The sequence below is a fragment of the Plectropomus leopardus genome, chromosome 5, assembly GCF_008729295.1.
Source record: "Plectropomus leopardus isolate mb chromosome 5, YSFRI_Pleo_2.0, whole genome shotgun sequence".
Classification (NCBI taxonomy): Eukaryota; Metazoa; Chordata; class Actinopteri; order Perciformes; family Serranidae; genus Plectropomus; species Plectropomus leopardus.
Genome location: NC_056467.1, coordinates 26,775,367 through 26,797,924, shown reverse-complemented (window position 1 = coordinate 26,797,924; position 22,558 = coordinate 26,775,367). Strand labels below are relative to the sequence as shown.

Genomic DNA, 22,558 nt, shown 5'->3' with positions numbered 1-22,558 from the left:
CAGCCAAGAGTCCTGCCTGTGGTGTTAAAGCTGCACTCTGACTCACGAGAGGCCAAAAGGTCAAAGACACAGCTGAGAGCAAGGCCTTGACAAACCATAAAAGTTATCAATACTATCTTGACATCAGTTCAGAAAAATGAATGGTTTCCAAAGTGGGCGTAATATGGCTCCTGTGCTTGGCCAGAAGCCTGGCTGGATGTTAGACCGATTGTCTGGTTGTTTGCTAAAACAGATAAAGACGTGGTCAATTTCATTTACCCTAAGCTCGAGTGTTTCTTCAGGGTTTATGATCTCTACAGCATATGATATTCTCTATCCTTAGACCCTCCATATAAGGCAAGACAGTTATTGGACAAATATAGAAATGTGTAACTCAACAATATGCATAAATGGAGCAATTTCATTTTGGCAGCATTCCTTTGCTCACTGGACCAAAATTAGGAATGCCACCCAACTTGCCTTGAAGGTCATAATGTGTTTTGAGAAGCATTCAGTTGAAATGGAATAAAATTCAGCCTTGTCAAAATTTAACTGCACAATTTGCTGTGATGTGTAGGCTAGGACACCAGCTGAACAGTGTGTGTAAAACAGCCAACTTGGTTTTACTGACATAGAGTAGCTACTTATCACTAATGTAGTACAATAAAGAAACATCTGTACGACCAGCCCTGTCTACGAGAAATTACATTTGTACATTACCTAACTGCTCTCTTAATTATGTTGTGGCAGCGTTAGTGCTGCTGGATTATGTTTCTTTCAGGTAACAAAACAAAGCATTTATGTACCTCATAGACTGTGGAAGGAGGTGATTGGGGAGGTCGGTGGCCATATAAAATGCCAGAACTTTAGGTTTGTGTTCAGACTCCTGTTTTAGGTTTTGGCAACAAAAGCACTTTATTTAAGGTTAGGGAAAGATCACGATTTGGGGTTAAATGTTAATAAATAATGCAGTAACAATAATAATACTGTAGTCACTATGAGTAGATACTGCATTGTGGGATTGCCTATTATGGCAAAAAAACAAATGAAGTCTTCTCTAGTTTTCAGTTAACATTTCCCCAATTTGTTTAGTTTTTAACATTTTTGCAACATGCCAGATACGTTAATTAGCATCATTTCCTCATTATGTTCTAGAAAAGGTTATTTGCTAAGTATTATGTTTCCCCTGTAAAAAGGGGTTTGCTGCATCAAATTAGTTGTATATAAACAGAATTTCCAGGGGACAGGGCTGGTATGACAAATAATGTAATGACAATAAATCTCGTCCCAGAATTAAGCCTTGGTGTACCACATGAAACTTAAGAGGTGTAGGAATCCATGTCACCAACAGACACTCAAACATTTTTGTTTCACAACTCTTTTGCATATTCCCAGAGAAGCCTGACTTTTCATGTGTTCATGTGTTCTGCTCTCATATAAAATCATTCATAAATTTGAGCAGAATGTTTTCATCTTAAAATCTTATTGAAATTTATCAAATATATGTTTATGAAGAGCAAAAACCTTAGGAGAATATCTCTTTTTTGAAATGATTTTCAATAAAATCTTAGACAATAAAGAGAACCATGTGTTTGGTTAGTATGGAAGGTTGAATCAAGGTTGGGTTTCTTCAGAGGATGCTGGATTGTAAAATATGGGACACAACCATTAGTTATGGAGTTATTTACAACAAAGAATGTAACTTATGTGACCTCTTGAGGATTTAGTAGGTGTACATTTTGCTAAGGTGAACAATATGATAAGTCATATGTTAAAGTGTCTATTCATTCTTGTGGAGAAAATAACTGAGCCAAGTGAGGTTAAGTTATTCAACACAAGTAAAAGTGGAATAACACTGGGAATCCAACAGGATGTCAAGAGCAAAATGTAAGCCATGCTTTTACAAAACTTCACACTGAGTTAGAACCGAGAGCTGTCTGTATTTGTCTCACATGGGAGACGGCAAGCTCCATTATTTCTTTGTCTCACCACCAAGGAATGCACACCACAAGAGGCCTCAAGTTTTAATTAAATGGAATATTTATACACTGTGGATGTTCAACTTCCTTTTCTCTCAACATGCTGGCAAATAGGCCACGCAGTTTAGAGTTAGCCAATTAATTACAATTTTGTCAAGTCACAGCGATTGCAGTGATTAATTACAATGATCTCAAGAGTATATTGTCTACCTCATGAGTATTAATGCAAGATATTTGATTTCCTTTTCTAAACTTTTGGTGTTTAGCTTCACAGCATTTAATTTGTGCTTTAAAAATAGGTGTTTCTTTTGTTGATTTGTGAAGATTTAGGAGTCATTTACAGGATGGATTACACAAAAATAATTGCATAATTGACATACTGGCTGTCTGAGATACAAAGTAAATTATGGAGATTAAATTTTTGTGTGCCCGTATATAAATAAATGATTACTGCTTCTCAGAGAACTTGGTAAAGAAAAACCTTGAAATGTGTCGCAAGTTATAATAATAACAAGAATAAGAATACACCTTATTTGTATAGCACCTTGCATACAAGAAATGCAGCCCAACATGCTTTACAAGTATTTTCATGAAACAAGAATGTACGACTTTCAGCCTCATATACTCATTTCATTTTTGTAGCATACTTGAAATAATTAGTTTGGAGTGATTTTCATGGGTATTGTCTAAACTGTGATGCCAACAATTTAGTCCTGATTTTAGGAGACAAATATTTGTGTGCATATCTGTTAAACAATTAGAGATGAAACTGTGAAAATTTTGTTTCACGATTATAGTGACCAAAATGTTATCATGGTATGGTTATCAGTATTGTGAAAATGTCAAAGAAATAGTGATTCACACACTGAAATGATTTCAATAAGTTTTATATTGGAAACTACAAATAAATTAGAAGTATTCATTTTTTGTTTGCATAAACATTAGAGTAAAATGATAACAATGATACCCGATGTCAACACATAAAACCCCATAAAATATGCATTAGCATTAAAGATAGCCTGTGTTTTTGTCACTATAGATAAGGACAGGGGACCAGTAGTATCACTGGGTTTACCAGCTGCACACCCACTCTGTTAGAAAGGAAATAGCAAAATAAACATGTTGCATGCTGTGCCTGCATTTGAGCATCCAATAAGTTTGATATTCATTCAAATTTGCAATTGTAATCCTAACTATGGGGAAATCTTACCGCAGTTTATCTTTAAACAAGTAACTGTTTCATCCTTAATTTAAACTATCATGTAATCACTGACAGGATTAATGCAGACCTAAAAGTACAGGCAGTCTTTGTATTGCAGTACCAGCAATACCAAGAAATCATGTCTCTGCTAACATGTAGAGACATGTTACTGTATAGAATATTATCATTAGTAGGCACTGTTTAAAGTTTCCATGACTCATTAGCATGCAGGAGGGAGTTCCGCACCTCCATCATCTCTATTTGCAAAGAAGCCCTTGTAAAATCAGGCACAAAGGTGAACTTGTGGTTTGATAAACTGCCTGGAATTAATTTCATATGAAAATTAATAATTGTTATTATTCCATAATGAAAGGAGGCATCGGCTATTTCTTCAACTATTTTCTGAGTTATTTGTTTTCTTTTTATCCTGCCTGCAGTTTACAGTTTATTCTGCAGTGGTGTGCTTGACTGCTCTCCAGCCATTCATCAAGGCACTGCTTTCCATTATTTGGTGCAGTCAGCTGAAACTGAGAAAGGCTTTTGGGGTGGTATGGCTCATTCTTCCTCCACTAACTCTCTGTTCTCCTCAACAGAGATGTTCCTCGTGTTTTTCACCTCATGCCTTGTATCAGTGGTCATTAAGCGAGTCAGTGAAATTATACATGCAACACGGTTGTTGTACACGATCTGGTTTTTAGATCTGGTTTCCAATGCAGGCTGAGAATCATATCAAAACAGAGCAAAAGATTTCCAGATCATCTATAATCATAAAGCACTCAATTTGCATTCATCATCTAACTCTCAGAATCCTCCCTTTAAGTACAGTCATAAAGATTTTTATCTCCCTTTTCACATTTTCTAGATACCCCCCCAGCCCACAAGACTCTCAAAATCAATAACCTAAGTATCATATTCTTGGCTTCTAATATTGTCAGACTCAGATTCCATCAAGCTAAGGTCTGAGCTGCATTCTGATAACAGCATGAAGAGAGGCGGGTTGAGATGAAATGAAATAGTTTATCATTAATGCACACCCAACAGCCAGCCATTCTGAACATCTGTATTCATATTTGTACTCTCCACCTGCTGCACAGACCTCATCCCACACTAAAATGTATAGAAGAGCAGAACTTGTACATTTTGGTCTGTGTTTAGCAGACATCTGTTTTTGTGGCTCTCCTTTAAAATCTAATCATCAAATATTTGTGTCTGTACCGAAGATGCAATCCCTTATTTACATTTCTACCTAATTTCAACGGTGCAGGTAAATATTTGATTCATGAGGCAGTGTCACTTGATTCTTTATGAAAGTTAATGTCACAGTGGAGAGATGTGTCAGCAGCAATCTGACTGTGTGCAGCACAACAAACAACTTGACTAATCTTGTGTATGCTGACATTGTGACTGATGATCAGTGTGCTGGTGGCCCACCTGCATGTGGACCATAATCTCCCAGCTCAGGGTGATATTGCCAGTTTCAGCTTTCACTGGAGTGGGCTCTTTGCTTTAGCACAAAAAAAAACAGCAGCACTCAGATCCATGTGACCGTCATAAAAAAACATTGTGAAGGGGGAAAGCACTGCCAAGGGACCAATTATAGCTTTAAGGTTTAGGCCTATAAGCAGGCTGATGTTGGAAATGTTTTGATTAAAAGCACATTCACACAAAAAAACAAAACAATAAAAAGCTTGGATTTTTAATTGATTATGTTAAATTTGAATGTTAAAGTATGTTCACTTTCAGTTCAGAGTTCATTATTTCATGGTTTTAATCTTAACCTCCCTTTCTAAAAAGCTGTAGGGAGGCTGGATTGGAAAGAGAAAAGGGGAGAGAAAAAACACTGATGTGACTTTTCATATGTTGATTTTTTCTTTTACCATAGCACTTCATAATATTCATGGGTTAAAGGAGGAGAGTTGCCAGGATGAAAAAAAAGCAAACGCTAATGGTATTCATGTTTCAGAGGGCGCCAGCTCCTTTCATCAAGATATCTCGGGTTACTCAATCCTCACCTCACCTATTTGCTGTCATGGCAGGCAGGTAGCACACTGTCTACTGTAAGTATGTGCACACTGTCAAACTGCAGCTGGCCTTGACTGAAAATAAGTAGTTCCCTCTTATTCAGTATAATACATGTAAGCACTTGAAAAAGGATACAGCGATGCCCAGTACTGAAGTCCCTTAGCCTGTAGAACTGATATGCTTTGTGTTTAAGAGATGGTCTATCCTCCCTGAAGGCATATTGTAAAAGTGCAGGTTTATTCCTCATTTCATCACTGCACTTCACTGAGTCGTCTTGGATCATCAGTGGAGCAGACAACCTTCATACCTCCATTACTCCTCTCAGAAGTGTTTGTTCCCTTTCACTGGCTTGGTTTTTATAGGAAAACACAGCCAGGGCTCAACATAATCTACACTTTTACCCTGAAACTTTTATTGTATCTTTCCATATCTACAGTACTTATTGGTTATTTGCTGTCAAAACCACCATATGATGATCTGTTTTATTCTGATGTCATAATTTTTGTTTTGTAGATAAATGAGGCAATCCAAGTGAAATTTTGGTGCAGGCAGAAATCATATGTTCAAATCCCACATGGAGCAGCAGTTTTTCTTTGCCAGGTTTAATCCTTGAGGGTTCATGTGTTTGATAATGTGTGTGCACGAGTGAGTGTGCATATTTGTCAGTCTGCAGCTAATCTGGCAATCTACTGGACCAATCAGCCTCATATTTTGTGTACACATGTATGCCGAAGGACCTCTCATCGTTGTGCAGATTCAGAATTTTTTAAAAAAACTTTTTTTTCCTTTGCTTTTTTACTGATTTATGCCATCATTGACTGCTTACCCTAGCAGGAGCTGCAAGTTTTCTGGAAATTAGCTTAAAAATTAGCTTAACTTAGCTGAAAACAACATACATTGCCGTGTGTTGCAGGCCACATTTTGGCCTTCATTGTGGTTCAAGAACTGACAATCATGGAAAAGTTTGGTCTTATTTTGAGCTGAAGCATTTGCAAGTTAATTCTATACCCAATATGTTATGATCCACTGAAGTTAGGCAGAATATGAGACAAATTAGTGCCCATTTTTGTTAGCTTTTCTGCCATTTTGACTAAGGAAGCCAAAAAGGACAATTTCACAGAGCACTGCTGCAACCTGGTTTTCTTTTGTCCGCCGCACAGAGTCATACCACTTTTGGAGCATTTCAGAAGTGTAGCATTTTGCCTTCTCGACTTCGTATTTGTAGATTTTGCTGATTTGTTCTTTTCCCTGATATTTGTGCTTCTACTATAAGTAAATAAACAGGCTATGTAGTGAAATGTTTTCTTTTTGTCTATTAGAGTTGTGTTTATTGTTATTTCCTATTGTGTTGTGTTGTAGCCTACAAACAAGGTCATACTGTTCAAAGTCAAGTTATTAGTACATGGATCAAAGATTTCTGGCTGGTGTTCTAGTATTTTAGTGGTGAAAAAAATACATTCATCCTCATTTATATTTCATCTATATTTTAAATAAAGTTTCTGTTGGAAGGAGAAATTGATCTGGTCTGTGCAATACTCCATGGCTCCCTCAAAATATATAAGGCTTGTATTTTTATTCGCTTCTGAAACATGCTGCAGTGCATCTGCTGAAATTACACGAATTGTCTCCAGTGGCCGCAGTCAGCAAACGCTTGGCAGAAATTGACACTCTAATGATGCTAGTTAAATCTGTTTTCAGATATCTGTTTGGATATTGTCTCTTTTTAAATTATTTGTCGTTCATTTGTGAAGCACATGTTATTGCATCTTAGCAACTTAGTCACTTATATTACAGCTTAGTTACATCAAGGTAATAAAGGGATTGTATTTATTAACAAATTGTTAAAGTGTTTCAGTGGGCCATAACAGTGTGACAGTGAGCCAGCATGCACACTACCTGGACCCTGAAACTGAAGCAGCTATAAATTCTACCATCTTTAATTTATTATTTTTCACCTGTGCTTTTGCTACTGAGACATCTCAAAATGTCTTCAGTGAAAAATGCCTGTGGAGGTCGAGACAGATGTCAGTCAGACGGTCTGCACACGCCCACATAGTTTTTGGAGGAAATCACCCAAATTGAGTAAAATCACTCAATTTGGGTGTGTAAGGCCTTTAACCCGTCATGGCCACATTATCATGAGGGGTCCTTTGTGATTATTATCCCCATGTTCTTTTACTTTTTACCCATATTACAGAAGTAAAACCCAAGTATTGCCAATATTAATAGTATCACTTTGTGAATAGTATTGTTAACATATATTATTCTTTTTTTTACCTATAGAATTATCATGGCATTTCCCATCATCATCTTATTACATTGTTGTATTGTAAAGTGCTACCACATCTTTTTGTGCAAAATGTGCTGTAAGCTACATAAAATAAATGTGATATGTTATGGAATATCCCTCTCTGCTACACACATCTGAACATATGCCTCTTTAAAGCAAGGTCAGAGTGGTGGGCCCACAGCACAGTGTAGCGTCCTTGCAGCAGTTTGTGGTTCAGTGACTTTCTAGAATATTGTTTGGTGCTGTACTGTTGAAGTAAGGCCAGTCGCTCTCCAATCACCATCTCAAAAAAAATAAAATAAAAAATACAGTCTGTAGTTGGCGCTGGGGATTATGTTTCCACAGAAAGGACAGCATTTGCCACACTCTAAACTGCTACAGAATGTCAAGACAGTGGAATTTCATGAATGTATTAGGTGAAGCCCAGAAAGCTGCAGTGCACACTATCCTGCACAGGCACTTCTTTTAAAACGACACTCACGACACGGCTGTGTCGTGAACAGCTTTTATTGGCCCAGCAGGCATCATTAAAATGAATTTCAGTAACAGATTTTTGTGCTTAAACAGCCTTGCATACCAGAACCTGAACTTGAGGGATTGAGAATTATATTCATTACTGTATGGATTAGACTTTTTTTTCATAAAATTTCTGTGAATAGTGAGCAGTATACACTGGAGACATGTAGCAAAGATACTGGAGAGATGGTGGGGTAGATGATATGACAAAAAAAGTTGAAAGTTATGCAGGAACTGACAACAACACTTCCACATGGTACCCCACACAAAATGCATCTGCATCCATTTCCCTTTTTAATATGACATGCATAGCTGATTTTGCTGGACTACCAACTGACATCCAGCCAACTATATTTGAATCATTGTAATGATGAAATGGTGACGTGTTTCTTGATATGGTTTCATCTGATTGAGAGTAATGAGCAGATAAATAATGTGCACTATTGGAATCATTTTCTCATTACTATTTATAGTCAGCCTTACCTTCACCTCTAGCTGACAATGGTCTCCATCAGGACGGTCGAGGTCAAGGAAGGTCCACAGACCTTTGGCTGTCCCAGCCTCCACTGCCCCCCCATTTGAGCTGGACTAATGAGGCAGACAGCTGCTCCCTTAGTTGAAATGTCCCTGCGGTGAACTGTACCTGGGAGAGGCAGAGACAATGTCACCTTCATACTCAGGCACGTTAAAAGAGGAAAACAAAGCAGACCTGTGAAATCAAGAGGAAACATGCACAGATTAACTTGCGGACAGCCAAATGCTCCCAGGCAAATGCAGCACATTCAGCTTCAAGTATGAACTCAAGAGCTCTAACACAGTTGTTGTTTTCTGTTGTCACCCTTAAAGGGGCTGGTCTGGTCAGGCTCATATTAGCCTACACTATGTCTTCTAACAATTCCCCACAAAAGAGTATTGGTTTTAGACATCTGTTTCTGAAGCTTGGCAGAGTTCAAAAAAACACAGGCAGGATAGAAATGCTTCTGCAATGTAATTAGGGGACTTTGTTGAGACGACAAGTACAAATGTGGAATAAGAAGGTAAAATCCAGCAAGGCTGGGTGATTAGGCCTCATTTGGATGTCTTCTGCACACTGTGACAAGCGGCTGTTTCAGGGCAAGGCAGTCGCTCGGATCGAAGGCCCACAGTGTCTAGGATTATGTGTCAATTTACCACCCAGCTGCAGTTCTAGACTCTACACCAGAACATGACTACCTCTAATTAGGCCATGCTACCAATTAGGGCCCTGCAATAAGGCAGCAAGGAAGGCGCTCTGGGAAAGTAAATCCTATCATTGTCTCCACCCTAAAAAAACAACAAAAAAAAAACACTTTTCTAGCAACAACAGCTGTTGAAGGCTGGAGTCCATGTCAGCCAGGCTTGCATTAAGCTATCCTTGGTTTACTGTGATGTAATGAAGACATTAATGTAACTGGGCGATATGATGACAGAACATTAACTTTGAAAGGTGTCAAGTCTGAATGGCACATTAATGTGATTCAATGAAAAGACACTAACACCCAGTCCAAAACTGCTATCTTTTCATGTCACGACCATGACCTCCACCTCTGTCTCATAATCCCACAGGTAGCCAAGGTCAGTTCCCCATAACTCAGAATGTGACGGTGGTGGAGGGGGGCACAGCCAACATGACCTGTCGTGTGGATTTCAATGATAACACTTCCCTCCAGTGGTCAAACCCTGCACAACAGACCCTGTTCTTTGGGGACAAGAAAGGTGAGTAATATATATTAGCGGATAATGGCCCTAATGATAAAATGATGAGATATGATACAGATTTCTTAGACAGATTACTTCACTACAGGAGTCTTCTTCATTAATTTTTCAAATTTGGAATGTACAAAAATGTTCCTGGCTGCCTGCAAGTACACAATTTGACTGAATACAGGAAAAGACAGGATAAGAGGGAAATGTATTACATGTAATGTCAAAACAGACTTTTAATGAATTTGTCTCCACTGATGTCCCAGGGCACCAACTAAACAGAAATAGACTATTTTTAAATTGAACTTTTGTAATCACGCAACACTGACGGTGTTGTTTACAACACAGTAATGCCTGTGGATTGTGAGATGATTGGGCTTAATTAGCATTTTAGCTGCCCTACATTTGTATAGCTGTTTGGATGTCACTGAAAAGGAAGCACACTGTTGCAACCTTGTGAAACAAGGCCTGAGCCAGAATGAATTATAATGTGCTCTCACCAGCCAAATCCAATTTAAAGGTGACAAAAGTCTGGAGTTGATAAATTGGAATTGGGGTGAAAAGGAGTATAACAGTGGACTGGTCTTGTAAGGGTTGGGGGTGTTCATCTTTCAGTGTTTCTCACAGCATATTACCCATTTCATTTATGCTGTAGCTGTTAATACAATATCATTGGTTCAGTGATTGAAGATTAACTTTCCCTTTGAATAACAATTTATAGGGGAGAGAGAGACGCCAGAGTGAACCAACAGAATGAGAGTCACAGTCTGGTTTGAAGAAATACTTTCTCCCTTGCAAGTGATTGGATTTAGTAATGAGGTCTAAGGTGTTTTATTAGATGAAATTACTTCCAAATACAATTAAACGAAAGTTAACTAAATCTTAAGAGATACTCTTGTGTGAATGGTGTTAATGCGCCCAAAGGATTTGAATTCAAGCAGAAGTCATTGAACCAAAACCATCCTTTTTTTAATTGTTATTTTTCTGTATTCTCTTGTGAAGGCGGCATTTTAATATTTGACTTTGCAGAACCAGTTTTGATAATCATCAAATTCTATCAGAAAAAAAAACTATAACTTTTAAGTCTTTGTAATCTGGGGCAATGTAACGCATGATAGATCATTCAAATTAATAATTTCCCTAAAATACAAAGCCAAAATTTGCATCCACTTTTAAATGATGTTGCAAGTATGTAAGGGGAGCTTGGAAAGCGCAGTATGTATGAGCCATTTTGCCCCTCTTGTGCAGCCATTTATATTGCATGACATAATCCTTTTCCTGAGCAATACGGATGACAAAATGAATGTAGTCCACTCAGCAGAGGTTGCCAGGGCTAAGTATGTGAACACTTCCTCTCCATCTCCTTTTAAACAGCCAAATGAAAAGCTTTATTGGCACAACTAATACGATGCCTGTGAGGCCATCAGGAGAAATGGGAGGCGTGGAACAACACGGGCTTCATGCGAGGAAGAGGGTGGGACACCTGGGAAGAAATCTCTACTGTGCCAAATCACCAGTTAATTGCTTGGCAGAGGGCTGCAACTGTCCTTCTTCTCCCGTTTGTTGTGCCTTCTTGTAGGAGCCAATGAAAAATGTTAGATTCAACCTTATGCTACCTTTCAGTCCAACAACTAACTGCAGACTGGCTGAGCTTGAAGCAGGCTGTTCTCTCCCTCTGATGAACAGCTGCTCATGGACTGCTGTCAGTGAGCAGATTAGATTAATGCAGTTATGTTGCATTTTCTTGTTGTCAGTGTTTGGATTTTGGTATCTTTTTTACCTGCTGTTTAGATAAATCTTTCATTTTCCCTGCTTGTTTTCTGCCTGTTGTCTCCGTTGTCCACCTCTCTGCTTACTACAATCCCCTTGGGTGTCCATGACAGCCTGGCCATATGTTACCGTTTGATGCACATACAAGTTTCCCCCACTCTCTCTTCACAAAGGTAGTTTGTCATTGTGCATTTGTAATCCAGAGGAAATTCAGCTCTTACAGCTTTTATGTTTGATTCCGAATGCTCAACACATACAAGTAATGATGACAAAAATATATTTGCTGTTCTGTCTTAAATTAGACAAAACGCTCTGTGAGATGTTTTTTTTTTTTTTAATTCTACTCTCGCCTTTCCCTCAAGCTCGGTATTAAAGATAAGGGCATTTGTCTGGCTGTGTTTGGAGCTTGATATAAAATAGTGAGGCAGGAAAAGGGGTATTAAAATGACCTTTTAAATCCTTTTGAGCAGGTTCCGTGGAGTAAAGAGAAACATCTGTTAAGAAGCTGAAGTTCCATATTATATCAATTGGGTCTGACAGCTGCTGGATGAAGTGAGACAAAATCTGATCTTTGCCCTGACTATAATTTGTTCCATTTTAATTCAGGTCTGACAAATGAGAATATGTAAAAAGCCCCAAAGAGTACATTCAAGGAGAAAAGAGGTTTCTGTGTCTTTCCAGAATACCTAAAGTCTACTCTTACTGTAACAGTAAGAAAAGCAAGCATCTTTCATTATTCTTATACAAGTGCCAGTCGTGCATTGTCAGTGCCTTCCAAAACTACATTTTATGATCTGCTCCCTCCATGGTAAATGTTTGATTATCTTTAGGCTCCTTTAACTCTAACTTTAACTGGTTCCTGTGGGTCCTTAAAAAGTCTTAAAAAGCATTGTTTTCATGAATCTAAAAACAAGGCCTTAATTGGTGTTAAATTGACTTGAATTAATCTTTCAAAAGTCTGAAAAATCCTCAAACACAAGAAGTACAATTTTATGAATCTCTTATTTTTCTAACGTTGCGTTGTCAAATCTCAAAATAAATTGGTAACATCACCATGAAACCCAGCAAGAAATGCCAGATATTTCCTACTTTTGTTGTTAAACCAAATTATAATACTGTAATTTGTTTATTGTCTTCCATGTGAACAACTCTTTTTTTCAACATCTGATGTAGATAATCTAACATTTTCACAAAAAAAACATTTAGGGAATACAATAAACATTTGGGAAAAATAAAACTAGAAACTAGAAATGTGGTCTTAAACTTCAGTCCGAGTGGCATTTTTTTAAAAAAGTATTAAAAAGCCTTAAATATTCCTTTCCTTAAGCTGCAGGAAACCCTCAGACTACCTTGGTACAGTTAGGAAAATATATTGGTCATAGTTAATAAGAAAACATTGGTAAGGGGTGTCTTATGTAAATGAAACAATGTCAAAATACATTGTCTTCGCTGTGCTTTAGCTCAAAAAATATAAAACAAAGCATTTGAACAAACAACTGATGCTTTCATTTTCCTGGCAAGGTCGGTCTTCATTATATACAAGACTACTCCAATTAACCTTCTTATGTTGTATGTTGCAATTAAATTAACAGAAGGATCACAATGGTGTGCTATTAGCTTTATAAACCCATCGGGAGTCCACTGGGTAGGTAGGTAATCCCAGCAGTGCATCCTAGAAATTGTGTTCTATAATTTGTCCACACAGCAATGTCACTTTCTGTCACGGACAGGGGAGGGGGGGGGGGGGGGGGGGGGTAGTGTGCAGGTGACAGCTCAATAGCTTAATGTATCTTTGGTGAGAGTGTTAACGATAAGAAGGACCTCTATCTCATCTTCTCCCATAAGAGGCTCAGTCAAAGAGCTCATGGAGCTCCAAGAGAGTGTTAACCTTGCTGGATTCCCAAAGCTGATCCATATGGGTTGGACTGTCTCTGCACATTTGTCTACAGCTGAACACAGCCCTCCTCTTATATCATGCCAGCTGGCTCCTTGGCAGGCCGCTCCTCATCCATTATGTATATCTGAGTCTTGGTTGATTGTTGCCACCTCAGAGGCTTCAGGCTACACTATGGCAAAGACCAGTATGCAGATACACTCTACTGCCACAGACCTGAGACAGCAGAGATAGATCCCCTTAATAGCCAGTCCAACACATCATTCTTACATTAGACCAATTAGCGGGGACTGTTGAAGGAAGTTGCTCTGTGGTGAGCTGCCACGATGAAGAAATCGATTTGGACCATATGTCTTTTGTAAAATTATCCCTTTTATATGTTGCCGGGGTTATGAATTATTATTACTGAGCAGGAAAAATGAGAGCAGAGCTGTCCTTTGCTGTCTTCATTATGATTTACTTCACTTTTGGCTTCTGTGGGGAAAGGATAAAACTTAAGTAGCGATGCTGTAGAGAATGGTAATGACATTCCTGGAGGCATGCAGGATGGAAGCAGAATCTTTTGTCAGATATGGTGAATATGAATAATGCAATTAATGGGAAGCTACTGCAGGTTGCATGTCAAAGGCAGATAACAAGTTGCTCATTTGAACTACAGTATGTATTTGTAGGAGAGATATGGAGACTCATTCAGCATATCCATACATGCTGTGGCAATTTGCACAGCACTTTTCCTCATCTCAATTCAATCTCTCACAAGTTTATGGTTCATCATTCATGACATTTAATTGGGGCATTCAGCTTGGATCATAAAGGTCACAAAGCAAAATTGATCTTAATTGGCTTGTAGTAATCAAAATGCTGTTATGTGCTAAATGAATGCTCTAATGTGAGCATTAAAACATTCATTAGCTTGAGAGAATGAAGGATAATTACCAAGGATGCAATTACTGGAGTGAGCACCAATGAAAGCACATTTTAACGTCCATTCTCGTAAACACACAGTATTTGGTGGTAGCTCTGTCAGAAGCGAGTGGAGTGGACTTTTACCTGAGCTTGGTGTCAGATATCTTTCTGCAAATATATCCAGCTTAAAACTGACAAAACTACAATAATACTACTACTACTACTAATGATGATGATGGTGATAATAATGATAATAATAATAATGTTATTACTGTTGTTTTATTCTTCCTCTGTTTTTTGTATTATGGTTTCATTATTTTCATTATTGTGGTTTTATTGATGTTATCTTGTTTTTATTGGGCATTTGATTTTTTTGTCGTTTTATAAACATCAGGAAAGCAAGAGGAAAATGTAAAGAGGGGGACAAGGCAAAAACAGCAGATAACAAACACAAATACATCCAAGAAAAAGAAACAAATTATTTGCCAGATCATCCTTTACCACATTTGAGAAAGGTATCTCACACTGAAGCTATGCTCAGTGTGTCACAAGTTTGTTCTCACAAATGTTTTGTTTACTTTTCAATGTTTTTTTACTGGCAACAAAATGTAGATGGGGTCTCATGGCCACCGCTAATGTCTTTCTTCAGAGACTAATGGGCTTTTAAGTGTACTTGGTTACCTCCAACTTCACTGAAAAGTGAATCTACCGTTATAGCACTATACAGTTGGCTATTATCACTAATGTGAAGAGTTGCTCTTGTATGTGCTATACTAATCTCTCTGCCACACTGCACTCTCATGTATAATGTATATTAGCTCTTTAGAATAATGACAAATATTTTGTTTTAAAATTACTGTAGAAGTTTGAGACCCACATGAAAAATGTTGAGATCCTTTAGCAGGTGATAAGTTATTGTTATGTGTTGTACTGTAATATGTCTTTACAAACCCTGAAATGGGTAACACTGCTTTGAAAATCAACAGAATTATGTAACCCCACTGGCACTTGCTGTAATGAAAATTAAATTTAGAAAAGTCATTTGAAAAAAGCAACTCAAAGGCAGAAAAATTCCCACAGTGTACAATCAAGCTTATGTCAGTGGGCTGAAAAATGGACAGACAAAAATATATTCGGTCTCATTATTCACCACTTGAAGAAGGGACGTAGCTTAGCTGCTGGGAGAATTCCTCCTGCTTTCCTTCCCTCCTTCATGCGCTGAAAATGAGTCCAATTTGAGTAGCATCTGCTCTGTGGGATCTCTGAGAGCGCAGGCAGTAACAATGGCCCTCTGGAACAAGGCCCTTTCCTTCTCTTAATTGCAGCCACATGTGTGGTGGGAAAGAGCCCCCTGCCTGCACCACTAGCCCTGGAACACATCCAGAATCGCCCACACAGTCACTGAGTGAGCACAGCCAGCAGCAAACACACTCTAATTGCAAAGAGTGGAGCCCCTGGCTGGAGAGCGGGGGGGTGCGCCAGGACCCTGTGTTCTCGCTGAAGGACAGCTAGTGCTTTCACATTCCAGGACTGGCTCAAAGTGGTTACAGGCCATGCAAAAATGGCCAAATGGGGACACTCGGCATTGCGGATGCAACATATTTTGGCTGAACCTGAGAGCCATCAGCTTGTTTCCAAGACTAATGGATATATGCAAAATGTCCTTTTCTATCTGGACTGTCAGTAGATACTTCATCATTTTGGATTAGAAACACTGGGTAACATCTGTCTGTTGCTCAGTGGAGTGCAGAAGTGAATACCATGTATAAAGTGCCCTTGCAGTTCCTCTGCCTCCAGTTTTATCTGAAGACAGAGCTAATGTAGCTACCAACCAGACTGAAAGCTCTTCTCTTACACATTATAACTGTGCACCATATAGTAATAAGCAAATGTAACATCTGTTTTATCATGTTAAAATAGTTTCTTGGGCATCAAGATAACTTTCAACAGAATTGTTGTTAAAACTGAATTTGACAAACTACACTTCTCTTGGGAGACTTCAAATTGGTCTTCCACTGACATGGTCGATGGTGCAAAGGACTGTCAGGGTAACAAGGCAAATATTACTTTGCATCAAAGGGCCATAGCAACAGTATCCCTTGCCCTGAGGGGGAACCGCGGTGTCAGTTTTACTGATTTGAGACAGCCTTGGTAAGGCCTCCATCACAGGAGATGTACTGCGCATTAAGCTGCCATGCTGCAAGGCTGTAGCATACACAAGGTCAGGGTGCCGATTTATGCTTTCTCCTAAGCAGAATGAACAACGCCGGAGCTATCTAGGGTTTCGGGGAAATGAACCTTTTCATCACATTGATTTCCTAAAGCACCTGGAAAAAAGCTTTGTCAGCTGCTGGCATTTGGGTCTGATTGTGACGGATCTGCTCACAATCCGGGCCTCTAGCCTGGATTGGATGCTCGTAGTATGGTTTCCTGGCCATATGCTGTTTGAGTAATAGATAACACTTGTCTTTGGGTTATTCAAACCTTTGTACATCTCATTCTATCAATATGTCATTGATTCACGTGCTGTGTCGTGCCAGTGGCTGTCTAACAAAAATGCATCAGTCAAGTCCATCTTTTGTTTAACTGTAAGGTGTTTCTCAGCCACTGCCTGGCTTTAAACTATGTGAGTCAGTATTTTAGCTACTGCTGACATTTAGATTTAGTTCTGTTTCAGTCAGCCTGCTTGTTTTCTTTAAATGTCACCTGAAATAATTAGTGGTCTGTACTTTATTTGGTCACAGTTTAGGTTTAAAAGTTTCAGCAAAGGAAATTAAAGTTCAAAGAAATTTCTAGAATCACTCCTGAAGCATAACCCACTTCTCTGTTGTCTAGCCATATGCTCAATCAACACATTCTTATCCCACAGAGCTGAAACACATTCACACAAACACCTGGTTAATGTTGGTTTAGGATGGAAATACACTTTGTTATGATTAACAAAAAAATGTTTGAGTTACAAAAAGAACCCAACACGACTTGAGTAAATCATGACACTTCACGTCACTGCACGATGAATATACGTAATTTGTCCAACATCACATTAAAACAACATTCACTTTTGATTTCACAATGGACATGAACTGTGGTCTTCTGGACGAAGGTCCAGTTTGTCTGAGCCATCTGCCACCCCCACTGCCTGATGGACTTTCTCACTCTATATACTACATCAGCTGTTCTCTGTGTCAACTGTTGCCATGGATGAGTTTACATTGGTGTTAGCTGATGGGCCATTGTGTCTCATAAAGACACTGAAGGCTGTCTTTAGCGTAGATATCACATGCCGAGGGATGTGATAACGCTGCGCTCTTGGATTGAAAATGTGCTGGCTCAGTTAGTTCCAAACAGTCATAATTTTGATGAAATATGGTTAAATATGCTACTATGGAGCTGTGAGGGAGGTAATTCTGTGACACAGAAGCTCCAGTAGCATTTTGTATAGATCAGACTGACGATAGAGATGGAAAGAAAGAAATGCAAGCATTTTTATTTATTTATTATTTTTTATTTATTTTTATATTGTACTTTTTACACCCACGGATTTTGGGTGGAATATCACTTTAACCAAAAGATGTCTGTTTCCCTTAAAAAATCCCTCTCAGGAAACAGCCAGAACATTTATCAGCATCTCAAAGGTGTTTGAGCTTTGAGAAACGGGGGGTTAAGAAGAAGAAAAATCGGTCTTCCTCTCCGCATCTTTTCTCTGTGCGATGCAGAGATAGAGGGATATGCAGGGGAAGTACAGTATGTCATCTTGTCCAAGGCTTTGATCTTCACAGCCTGTACTTCCATATCTTTTGAGTTCCTGTACGGTGTTTGTTTAGACCCCATCACCTCTCCAATGCATCCATTCACCAAAGGGTTTGCTGTTTTCTGCCAGAGCCTCTGGGCATTTTCAAGCTCTGTAGTGAAGATGCTTAACTACAAAGAACATCAGGCAGCTTTGTTTCAGGATGCGGTTTGCTACAGTAAGACTATCAAATGTTTGTATTAAGCCCTGTAGCACATAATAAGCTGGCTCTCTGATGGCACAGCTTGTTGTTAAATTTTAATTCTGGCTTGAAGATTGTTTTTATTTACTCTTTATTCTTCGATAACAAAGAGTCTCTAATAGGAAACTTCTTAGGGCCATTAATATCTCTATCGCCAATCTTTCTTTTTTTTCTTTTTATTATGTGTGTGATTATAAGATAATTATCATCAAACGATATGGTGTAATTGAAGCTGAAGAACAGCATTGTTGATAATGACCTATGTCTGTGTAAATCTGATAATCATTTCAGCAAATCTAATTTAACATGTGTCACATGACTGCTGTGTGTGTTCGTCACTCAAATCAAATAAATGGAAACGGAGGAGGTGATTAATGATTTTCACAGAGATGTCTCTTTTTTATCTGATGCAATTTTACATTGGCCACATTGATAAAATCCTAATCAACACCTACCTCTGCTGCATTTTGCCAGATTTGCTCCATGTAGTACAATCCAATAGAGTTCAAATTACTTCAGATGAAAAAGTGTTTGGGGAGAGAGCTGGCCAGGCCTAAAGGGAGTGAGGATTAAGAATGTGTAATTTATTCAATGAAGAGCACTTTCCTTCCTGCCCTCTGTGGTTGGTCGCATGTAGGAGCAGGTGATTCTCAATTTGAAATTGTATAAGAGATGACAGGTGCAAGATGACCTTTTTCAGCTCAGCTGCGTGTTTTTTTCCAAGGTTTCTGAGGATGTAGTCACATCTGAATGAGCAGTGGTGAAAGTGTTTTAAGAAAAAACTGAAAGGTGTTTTTCAAGCTGTGTTTTGAGCATACCCATTGTGATGATTATTGTGTGATGAATCATATTAGTAGTAGTGGTTAATTTGTGTGTGGCTGTAGCAGCTATTTTTCTTAATTACAATTTGCAACGTTGTTTTTTTCCCTTAAATGTCTATGGTATTTAGTGGCATCTAAGGATGAGGTAGCAGAACTGAGACTTCTCCCATGTGCCAAACGTATAGGAGAGCTATTATTGCCAACATGGAAATTCAAATGACACTTGAGTCAGTGTTTGATTAGTCCATCCTGGGCAATTGTAGAACTACACTACATAGGAAGGGATCCAATCCAAATGTAGATATAATCGGTGAAAGTGATTATAAACTATTTATAAATATAGTAATGATTATTACAATTTCTTCCAATAGATGCCCCTAATTCCTTCACACTGGACCTTTGTTTGCGTTAGAGCTGGGCTTATTGGTTGGAATCAATATCAGAATATCAACAAGAATGTTTTAATAAAATCAACACCCAGCAAATGCATGAAAATATGTAATCAAATTGAGTTTTATTACAATGAAGTGTGTTCAGTCATTACATCTTTAATTTCTTAGTTTTGCAATTTGCTTAAAATCATTAATTGGATAACCAAAATTAGTAACAAAATGTTTCGAAGCATTGGCCATTGCAGCATTTGACAATTATTTGAAATCACTGAAAACATGCGGCCTTGTTCTGGGGTCATGCTGCCTCTACAGGTGAATTGCCATCACTGAATTCAGCATGAATTTGCCCATTTGTTGACTGTGTTTTCTGTCTGTGCGCTCTGTGGTTATTTGTGCTCCCCTTTCTTATTCAGCTCTGAGGGACCACAGAATTGAGCTGGTGCGAGCCTCGTCGCAGGAGCTCACTATCAGAATCAGTGACGTCAGCCTGTCAGACGAGGGTCAGTACACCTGCTCGCTCTTCACCATGCCTGTCAAGACCACCAAGGCCTTTCTCACTGTTCTGGGTGAGCATGTCCATTTTTTTACTTGTTGTTTTACTTCTGGCTAATTTTTCACTTTCTGATAGCATGAATATGTGCACATTTTGAGTCAACGTCTGTGTTCTTTATCTAATTCATACACTTGTTACTTTATAGAAAAATAATGTCTCTGCATAACATTGTGTCCTAGAAGAAGGAATGACAGTTTTGCTTGCAAGCTAGTAGTGTTCCCATCACTAATTTTCTGCCAGGAAGGCCAACTACTATAGAACACTTTGAGAATCTTTTGACACCTGTGTAGGACAGACAGGTGTTTTGAAGGATATACAGAAATAGACAAAAAATAAAAGTTTACTCCCACACACTGTCAACACTTAGAGTACGGTTATTTGGATTTAGTTTCCATGATGACCTTCATCAGGCTTCTCACAGCTACGTAGGAAGACGTGCCTCTGTTATGTTAAAGGAGTGATTTGGGGTGTTTTATGTATAACTTAATTGAATAATTTAATTTCCAATTCATCATCTTCTTTTTTTTTTGCTCTCTTGATGTTGATTTTTCACTGTGGTTTTACCACTACATATTTGTTTATAATTGCCTTAAAAATCAAACCTCTTAAGTCACAATTCCATTTTTATCATTTAATTAAATAAAAAATAAGAGGGCATGAATATCTGAAAGTCAGTTATTCTTCTATTATTTTTCATTGCCAGGAGAATACAGCCTCATATACATGCATTCAGTATGGTAGTTATAATAATATTTCCATGCATCACAGGAGTGCCAGGACGGCCAGAGATCACAGGATTTACCAAGCCTGCCATGGAGGGGGACGTAATCACCCTGACATGCACCACACCGGGCAGCAAACCAGCAGCCAATATCCGGTGGTTCCGCAATGATATGGAGGTCCAAGGTAGGCATGTGGTTTGGATTTCACAGAGCATTGTATCCTCTGTTACCACTTGCACCCTCTTGGAGACATCATTACTGTCTAGTCATTCAGCTGCTGCATTCCTTTGTGCTCATATTCATGCATTGTTCCACTGGCCGGGGTTTAGCAGTGCCATGATTCGCCTGGCTCACAGCCAGCATTGCTGCTGTCATTGGAAGCTGCCCAAATGTTGCTGGACGCCTGTGGCTGAACCGTCCACATTTCACTACCTGACCAAGGTGAAGACGTATAGGATTGCCTTGTATTGATTCTAATTATAAAGTTAGGTGTACATCAACAGCAAGCTCAGCACAGCATTCTGTTTGCACTGTTCAAGGCACTAAAGTAATGATGTACTCAGCTGGTTGATAAATAGAAACAGAAATAAATCATGCAATATAATGTGATTATCAAAAATGAAACTGTCAACTTCAGACATTGTTGCTTTCAGTTCCCTGTTATATAGCACAGAGAGGCTACAAATCCTCACATTTTAGAAGCTAAAACCAGAAAATACATTTTTGCCTCATAAAATGACAGAATTTTGTTGACTCATTTTCTGCCAATCATCTGTAGACTCAAGTGTGCCATGATGAAGAATCCTGTTTTTGTGCAAGGCTATGAATGGGTGTGGATTTAAGGAGCAACTCAGTGGTCACATCCCTTTCAATAATTAGAATGTGCTTTTGTCCCCCCAATAAAAACATGGTGGTACCCAAATACTTTTATTTTTAGAAAAGTCAAAAGCACAGATTGGTGCAAAAAAGTAACCAGAATGTAGACAATTAACTGTGTGACACTCAAAACCTCATGGCAGAACACTCCCAAGCCCCCCATGTCATATGTACTCCCGCCAACATTGACTCAAAATCTACTCTCTTCTCCTATCTTTCCAAAACTGTCTGAGAAAAGAAGAATTGCTTGCGTACGGTTTGATACTGGCTGTGTGTGTTATGTTTTGTGTTCAACTGAAAAGACACGAGTGTTAACTGATCAGACATTTGGAATTTCTCTGTTCAACTTCCCTTAGCTCTGTGATGAGTTGATCGTGCAGGGCAATCATTCCAGAGGTGGCTCTAAGGTGCTTTTTTTTCAAACAGCAGCACTGAGATTAGTCAAACGAGTAAAAGAGGATATAAGAATGCACAAGAATGCAAACTCAGAAAGGCCACATAACTAGCTTCACCCAGACAAAAAAAAAAAAACGACAGAGACAATGCATTAGGCAGCAGATGGTGCAGTGTTATGTGTGCTGATCACACTAAACCAGCAGAAGTTTTCTGTGGTTTCACACAGTGAGCCGTACAAGCTTTCACTTTCTTGTATACCTCCTTTCAAGCTGTCTGAATCTCTGCACTTTGTATTTTTATATATTTAATCACATCTTATTTTTTGCTTTAAAAATGCACAAAAAAAGACAAAAACATTAAAAAATCAGAGTGGAATGTTTTTCTCAAATTGATGGCAGAGGTAAGCTGTGAGGGGCTCTTTAATGTAATGGAGCAGCTGCAGAGACTCCGTGTGACAGTTGCTCTTTATTGAGGATTTGCACCAGAGAGCTTTTTCTTGGTGGTTCTGTCTGTGTCTGCCCAACATG

General features: G+C 38.6%; 1 protein-coding gene across 2 annotated transcripts in view; it reads left to right on the top strand.

Annotated features, from left to right (window-relative positions):
• Positions 1–22,558, top strand: part of cadm2b (cell adhesion molecule 2b) — a 155,600-nt gene that overhangs the window by 116,854 nt on the left and 16,188 nt on the right. For both annotated transcript variants that reach the window (XM_042487060.1, XM_042487058.1), the window contains exons 3-5: positions 9,572–9,721; positions 19,898–20,050; positions 20,806–20,943. In XM_042487060.1, coding sequence (XP_042342994.1) covers positions 9,572–9,721; positions 19,898–20,050; positions 20,806–20,943 — 441 coding nt within the window. The remainder of the gene's footprint in view (positions 1–9,571; positions 9,722–19,897; positions 20,051–20,805; positions 20,944–22,558) is intronic.